The sequence below is a fragment of the Muntiacus reevesi genome, chromosome 2, assembly GCF_963930625.1.
Source record: "Muntiacus reevesi chromosome 2, mMunRee1.1, whole genome shotgun sequence".
Classification (NCBI taxonomy): domain Eukaryota; kingdom Metazoa; phylum Chordata; class Mammalia; order Artiodactyla; family Cervidae; genus Muntiacus; species Muntiacus reevesi.
This window is the reverse complement of record NC_089250.1, coordinates 274,542,745-274,551,255: the sequence shown is the minus strand read 5'-3', so window position 1 is coordinate 274,551,255 and position 8,511 is coordinate 274,542,745. Positions and strand designations below refer to the sequence as shown.

General features: G+C 44.3%; 1 protein-coding gene across 1 annotated transcript; it reads left to right on the top strand.

Annotated features, from left to right (window-relative positions):
• Window positions 1-826: 826 nt before the first annotated feature.
• On the top strand, window positions 827-2,290 carry LOC136161709 (poly(rC)-binding protein 1-like). Its single transcript, XM_065926734.1, has one exon. It carries the CDS (start codon window positions 874-876, stop codon window positions 1,942-1,944), a length of 1,071 nt encoding a protein of 356 aa, XP_065782806.1. The 5' UTR covers window positions 827-873; the 3' UTR covers window positions 1,945-2,290.
• The last annotated feature ends 6,221 nt before the right edge of the window (window positions 2,291-8,511 follow it).

Genomic DNA, 8,511 nt, shown 5'->3' with positions numbered 1-8,511 from the left:
TAATCCTGTCTGCTGGTGATTTGGCTTGTATTTGTGTTTTGTTTGTTGCTTGGATGAGGTGTCCTGCACAGGGTGTTACTGGATGTTGGGTCTTGTATTCAAGTGGTTTCCTTTGTGTGAGTTCTCACTATTTGATACTCCCTAGGGTTAGTTCTCTGGTAGTCTAGGTTCCTGGAGTCAGTGCTTCCATTCCAAACATTCAAGGCTAGATTTCTGGTCAGAAAGGAAGATTCCACAAGTGATTTGTCATGACATTAATTGAGACTAAAACCAATACCCCAAGACAACACACCCAAGATGAACTGCAGGCAAATGGCAGCTACAAAGTCAGGCAAATAATAATTACAAAAATGGAATATACACATATGCATATACACCCAGGGGCAAAGTCAAAACAGCCCAACAAAAATAACGTACAGTAGATTGACTCAGCCAACAAAGGAAAAAAAATTGACCAGTTAAGAACAAAATTAACTAAAGCACAAACTGGAAATGAAAACTGAAGCAAGGTACCAAGGGGGGAAGAAAGAAATGAAAACAAAACTAACAAATATGTTGATACGAAAGGAAAGAAAGAGAAGAAAGAATAGATATGCAAAGCTAAATAGAGGTAGATAAAGATTTATATATATTAAGGATTAACTCTAAGTTGGAAAGAATAGTAGGAAAAGCAAATAAGTAAATAAATGTAGAAAAAATCATAATTAAAAAATTAAGATTAAAAAGAGAGAGAGAGGAGAAAAAAAGTAAAATTCCACAGAACTGCTAAAGTACAATGTAGAGGCATAGGTTTATAAGAATAAAAAATGTGAGCCACCAAAGACTTGACCACGTAACGAGCCCAACTCCCCCGAACGCCTCCCGCCGCTCGCCATGGATGCCGGTGTGACTGAAAGTGGACTAAGTGTGACTCTCACCATTCGGCTGCTTATGCACGGAAAAGAAGTAGGAAGCATCATTGGGAAGAAAGGGGAGTCGGTTAAGAGGATCCGCGAGGAGAGTGGCATGCGGATCAACATCTCGGAGGGGAATTGCCCGGAGAGAATCATCACTCTGACCGGCCCCACCAATGCCATCTTTAAGGCCTTCGCTATGATCATCGACAAGCTGGAAGAAGATATCAACAGCTCCATGACCAACAGCACGGCGGCCAGCAGGCCCCCGGTCACCCTGAGGCTGGTGGTGCCGGCCACCCAGTGCGGCTCCCTGATTGGGAAAGGCGGGTGTAAGATCAAAGAGATCCGCGAGAGTACCGGGGCCCAGGTCCAGGTGGCGGGGGATATGCTGCCCAACTCCACCGAGCGGGCCATCACCATTGCTGGCGTGCCGCAGTCTGTCACCGAGTGTGTCAAGCAGATCTGCCTGGTCATGCTGGAGACGCTCTCCCAGTCTCCGCAAGGGAGAGTCATGACCATTCCGTACCAGCCCATGCCGGCCAGCTCTCCGGTCATCTGCGCTGGCGGCCAAGATCGGTGCAGCGACACTGCGGGCTACCCCCATGCCACCCATGACCTGGAGGGACCACCTCTAGATGCCTACTCGATTCAAGGACAACACACCATTTCTCCGCTCGACCTGGCCAAGCTGAACCAGGTGGCAAGACAACAGTCTCACGTTGCCATGATGCACGGCGGGACTGGATTCGGCGGAATTGACTCCAGCTCTCCAGAGGTGAAAGGCTATTGGGCAAGTTTGGATGCATCTACTCAAACCACCCATGAACTCACCATTCCAAATAACATAATTGGCTGCATAATCAGGCACCAAGGCGCCAACATTAATGAGATCCGCCAGATGTCCGGGGCCCAGATCAAAATTGCCAACCCAGTGGAAGGATCTTCTGGTAGGCAGGTTACTATCACTGGTTCTGCTGCCAGTATTAGTCTGGCCCAATATCTAATCAATGCCAGGCTTTCTTCTGAGAAGGGCATGGGGTGCAGCTAGAACAGTGTAGGTTCTCTCATAACACTTTCTGCTGTTTTCCCATGATCCAACTGTGTAATTTCTGGTCAGTGATTCCAGGTTTTAAATAATTTGTAAGTGTTCAGTTTCTCCACAACTTTATCATCCGCTAAGAATTTAAAATCACATTCTCTGTTCAGCTGTTAATGCTGGGATCCATATTTAGTTTTATAAGCTTTTCCCTGTTTTTAGTTTTGTTTTGGGTTTTTGGCTCATGAATTTTATTTCTGTTTGTCGATAAGAAATGTAAGAGTGGAATGTTAATAAATTTCAGTTTAGTTCTGTAATGTCAAGAATTTAAGAATTAAAAAATGGATTGGTTAAAAAATGCTTCATATTTGAAAAAGCTGGGAACTGATATCTTAAAAAAAAAAAAAAAAAGAATAAAAAATGTGACTGGAAAAAAAAAAAAAAAACTAAAAAGCTTAATAAGATTTCACAATGCCAATGAAGTTGACAACTACAACAGATTGGGGGGGGGGGAGGATAGAAAAAAATTCCAAAAGAATCTACAGAAGAAGTCAAAACATAAGAATCATAAATATTTTTCTTGAGTCACTGCTGTCAGTGTCCTTTCCCTCTCTGGGAGTCCCAGTCGACCTCACCTCCATAGGAGCATCCATCCCTAGGATGCTCTCCCACACTATGCTGATCTCTGTACCAGATGTGGGATCTGCTCAGATTCGAAACTTGTCCTACTCTTGTGTGTTCTTGCCTTGAAGGTCCATAGCTATCAGAACTATTGCATTTTCTTTAGTGGATGCTCTCAATGTCCTTTTATATATTGCATGGGCAAGGTTGATCAGCCTAGTTGATCATGTGGATTTAACCCACAGCTTGTACAGGTGGTGGGAAAGTTTTAGGTCTTCCTTAGCCACACTACCCGCTAGGTTTCAACTGTGCTTTCTTTTTTATCACCTCTGCCTGTGGGTCATCCACTGGAGTTTGCTCCTGAGGCTGCCCTGGAGGACTTGGGTTTGCCCCGGTGAGGGCCAGCTGTGGAGGTGCTGCAGCTGCTTGGTTCTCAGGGGTTCTGGCAGCACCAGGTACTCAGGGGAGTTGGTGGCTGGAGCAGCAGGAAATGCAGTACTCTAGAAGGGTGTGGCAACCAGGTTTGGCCAAGACACACCAGTATTCTTGCCTGGAGAACCCCCTGACAGAAAAGCCTGGCAGGACACAGTCTATAGGGTCACAAAGAGTTGGACAGGACAAAATGACCCTGTTGTGCATGGACACTTTATTTTGGCCTGTGGCAGCTCTGCCCCAGTGAGAGTTGAGTGTGAAGGAGGCGCAGCTGCTTGGCTTGCAGGGACCCTGGTGACGCCAAGTGTGGAGGGACACGGACTGCCTCCGCCGCAGGAGTCAAGGCCCTATCACAGTCTTTTTTTGAGGCTCTTGTAGCTGGCGATCAGCAGGCCTCTCTGGTCAGTCTTTCCCCATAGCTCTGCCTATTCAGACACTTAGAGGGCTCCATTGTCTGGGGTCCTTCTCTGTTCTTCAGTGGGTCAAGCCCATGGAGGGGCCGCCCTGGCTGGGGTCTTACTCTGTAGATACCGTGTGAGGCACTGAAAGGGGCCCCCTGGGTGGGGTCTTACTCTGTAGATAGCGTGTCAGGCACTGAAAGGGGCCCCCTGGGTGGAGTCTTACTCTGTAGTTCAGAGGTCAGACGCGATTGATGGGCCAGATTCTCTATTGTTCAGCTGCGGATGCCGGTGTGTGGGGAGAGAGAGGCTATGGTGATAGCTCCACCTCTTATGTGTGCCTGACTCAGCAGCTACCGCCTTGCTTCCATGGCTGGCTGACTTTCCTCTATAGGAATGTCCCACCACAGTCTCCCCCCTCACGTCTCCTGGATCCCTCTCTCCGCAGTAAATAGCAGTCCTCGCTCTGGGATTGCTCTACAATCCATAAACTCCAGCTCCCAGCCGCTGCACCTTCCAGGGCACCTGCATCCCTGTCTGAGGCACGCATGGCTGCATCAAGGACTGTCTGATTCTTGTTACCTTTAGGCTGCCACAGATCACCTGTTTCACTCTCAGCCTTAACTGTTTCTCCTCTGACTCAGACAACTACCCCATTGTGGGGAGCAGACCCCTGCTTCAGTTCCCCCACCCACTAAGGGCAGGTCCAGTCCTACGAACACTCCTGTTTTCCCCCTAGTTCCTTGATCTTGTCGAGTTTTGTGTGGTTCTGTATATTCTTTTTCACTCGTCAGGTACTCCTGTCCACTCTCAGCTGGAGTTCTGCATGCACTTCTGTGTCTGAAGGTGTATTCCTGATGTATCCGTGGAGAGAGATATATTCCACGTCCACCTACTCCTTCGACACCTTGTTCTCCTTCATTATTGTTTTGATTTGCATTTCTCTAGTTGTTAGTGATGTTGAGCATATTGCATGTGGCCTTTCCCCATGTAAATGTTCCTTTTGGAGGATTAGGACTTCTGTCCATTTATTGAGTGGGTTGTTGGTTTCTTTGATATTAAACTTTCAAGTCATAAAACACATATGCAGTCATTGTATGCATATCACTAGGAGAAAGAAGCCCATCTTAAAATGCTACAGAAATTATGATGTTTACCATATGACATTTTATTTTCAGCAAATATAGCTATGGTTTTTCCAGTAGTCATGTACAGATGTGACTTGTTATTGCTCAGTCGCTCAGTAGTGTCTAACCTTTTGCAACCCTATGGATTGCAGCACGCCAGGGCTCCCTGTCCTTCATCATCTCCCAGAGCTTGCTCAAACTTTTCCCACTGAGTCGGTGATGCCAGGCAACTGTCCAAACTATAGTGTTTTCCCTGGTGGTCCAAGAACTAAGTCCTCTCCCTTGGATTGCTCCACAATCCTTAAATTCCAGCTTTCAGAATCACCAATGCAGGGAGCTGGGTTCAATCCCTGGTTAGAGAATTAGATCCTACATTCCACAACTAAAATTTGCTGCTGCACTAAAATCTCCCAGCTGGCTCCAAGATCATCCATGCTACAAGTAAGACACAACCAAGCCAAAGAAATAAATAAGTGTAGTTTTTAAAAAGAACTATATCACTGGGGAGAATACTAAAGCAAGAAAAAATAACTTCAACATTTCATGCACACAGACATACATTAAAATATACTTACTGAGAGTATTAAAGTAAATCTATTCATGTCAATTAAAGAAATGAAGATTATTTTTAATGGATTAAAATACACACATATACTTGTGAATGATATTCTTTGTATATTTTAAATACCTTTAGCATGCAAACATACACAGCAGTATAAGGTAAGTTAGAGCTTTTGGTTCTGACACTTTTCTTTATTGAAAAACTATCATTTCTGTTGAGCTGTATGTTTTGCCACAGTTGAAAAGAGATTAGCACCAATATGATTGTTGTAAATATTTTGATGGAGAAGGAAATGTCTATTCAGTCCAGTATTCTTGCCTGGCAAATTCCATGGACAGAGGAGCCGGTGGGCTGCAGTCCATGGAATCGCAACAGGCAGACATGACTAACGACTAAACCACCAGAATCAAATATTTTGAAAAAATACAAAAATGTGGTCAGAAGACTGTGTCTGTGATATGCGCGTGGCGTGTACTGGAAACATCACACCTGGGCTTGAATAATGAAAATCGCCACTCCCAAAACCTGGTATCTATAATCAACACAGGTGAGTGTTCATTCTCTAAAGCAAGGAGAAATCAAGAAGATGGGGAGTTTTTCCATTAATATGAGTGTTTCCACACATTCCTTATTCCTTTTTTCCACAACCTCATTTAAAGAGAGAGGAAAGAAGTATGAACTTCATAGCCTCATGATGTCAGAGAGAAATCTCCAGAACCAGGGGGCATCAGATGTCATGGTGTAAATGGATCACATGAAAGATGCATTATCACTGCCTGGGCATTTTAGAATTAACAAGGAAATTATAACTTGAATCTAACATTTAAAAATGTCAATTTTATGCAAATTTCATTTCACATATACACCCCTGTTTAGTATCCTAATAATGCATTTGAATTAGGAAGTCTTAGTAATGCAAACGACAGCATCTTCTAGTTTTCTTTTTATTTCTGAACATTTTCTGAAAAACTCTGGACCACTGAGTTGAGACACTGGGCTTCCCATCTGACTCAGTGGTAAAGAATCTGCCTGCCAATGCTGGAGACGCAGGTCCGATGTCGGGGATGAGAGAACCCCTGGAGGAAGAAATGGCAAGCCACTGCAGAATTCTTGCCTGGAAAATCCCGTGGACAGAAGAGAGTTGGCTCTATGTATCATGGCACTTTCAGACTCTGTTTTAAATATCTATATTGCATCCAGGTGCTAAGTCATCACTACATTTCCAAACGTCCCTAAAATCCCAACACCAAACCACATCCCAGTGGGAGTGAGGATAGGAGTGACTCCCCATGCTGATCTCTCGCAAAAAGAATATTTTCAACAGTTGAAAGTTGCGGATTCACGTTGAGAATTCATCATGCTCCAAAGAAAGTGAGGATGCAGACAGTGGAGAAAAGGCTCTGGAACACAAGGAACTAGTTGAAAGGGCTGGTCTTCACTATTACAAGAGGAAATGGAGAAAATTAAGATGATAGAAATGCCCGGGAAGACAAATTAGGAGCAGAGAGCTAAACGCTTGCAGATTCTCCTTCCAGGCATTTCAGGAGGAAAAGCAGATGCAGCCCCAGACCCAGGACAGGATACTGACCTGAGAAGCTGCCATTTCCTCTTCTTCTTCCTGTTCTGTCTTCTCTGGGGATGTTATGCTGCAAACGCATTTCTGAGTTTTGAGAAAATACCTCTGAGGGCATCAACACACCTCTTTAACCTGCAACCACTGCTCCTACATACAGAAGGACCTTGAAGAGCTGAGAAGACTGACCTATCCTGGCCTGTCTCGGAAGAGATTCAGGAACAATCACTTCCTACTTGGAGACCAGCCTGTGAACTTATTTCTTGATTATTCTCTCCCCACAGAGAGCTCCTAACACCCTGCTCACACAGACAATGTGAGGTGACTGACTTCCCCTGTCCAAATCCAGTGAGACCAACCCTGGGACGTCTCTTCAGACTGAAGCCAGGCCTCAGCGCTCACAGGTGGACCAGAAGTCACATCCTTAAACCGAGCCTCCCCTCCCTACACACCACACTGATGCTCCACAGGACCAACAGATAACTCTGTGGGGAGGTCATCTCCTAACACTGGTCACGTGACCCAGATGGGAAATCAGATGTAAACCACTTGGCTAAAGAGTCTTTCTGAACCATTTCAGTGAATACAAACCCCTGGAGTTCAGATCCCTACTTTAAGAAGTTATGAATCTGCAGGTCTACAGTAGGGCCATGAAAGGAGTCATCAGCAAATCCCCTGCTTGTTCTGATGTTTCTGCCTGCAATCCAACATTCAGGAGCCCTGAGGATGACTACTCACATGCACCACACCTGAGACCTCTCTGTAGGGGAGGATTTAAGTCAGGAATTTCTAAGAGCGGTCAAAGCCAGAATCACGCAGAAAAAGCACCAGTACTTGGGGTTCTGCCTTCATACATGATCCTGGGTGAAGTGCTCTGTACTCCCTAGGCTGAGTTGGATTTCTCCATTCAAACCGAGACAAGCAGCATTCTGGTGAGCTTTGTGAGGGTGTCACTGAATGGAGGGCCTGTGACGTTGAACCTGGGATTCAGTAAGACTGCTGATCTCGAGGAAGGTGGCCTTCTAGTACAGGTGCTCACAGGACTGGCTGGTGTGAGTTCAAGGAACCACAGGCTGCCTGCTCACCAGACAGATGCTGAGACAGCAACAGCATGGAAAAAATCATGTAAACTCTCAGCAATACTCTGTATGATCCTTGCTATGAGAACAGTCACGATGTCTGAGTAGCTACAAAATGGGACAGGAGATGCAACACAGAAATGATGACAAATATATGAGGTTATGAGAGGTATAAAACCAGCAAGTAAACTAATTTCTACATATGCCATCTCTCTGTGCTACCAAACAGTTTGTTATGGTCTCTTCACTACAACCTTAAATAAGGTGGGGGAGCTTAATGGTGGTGCTAGGTTATACTTCATTCATTACAATCAACCAGAACATTATAAACCATTCACTTTTATTAACAGTCATGTGTTAATTTCACACAGTTGAAATAAATCTATGGTATGATACATGATTAAATAAATACACATCAAAAGTACAGAGAAAATATTCTTTTTTCTGATATAATAATGTGAGGGTTCTGATTTTTATGGCTTACAAAACAAAGCCTAGGAAACACTTAGCAATATGATATACACTAATTACGTGGCTTTTCCAGGAACGGATTCTAATACATCTCTGGGTTATCACAGAAGCTGTCTTTGTTTAAGCACTGTTGTGTAACATTCATGACTTGTGTTTGTATTATAAAGATCCATCAATATTGTAGTGAAAAGTGATTGTGTTCTTACAAATCAAATGATATAACTACTGAAAATTTATAACCAACTTCTGTCTTACTTTAAGACATGGAAAGATTCCATGATCACTTACATCATGGCAACCTCCAGGGATATTTCAC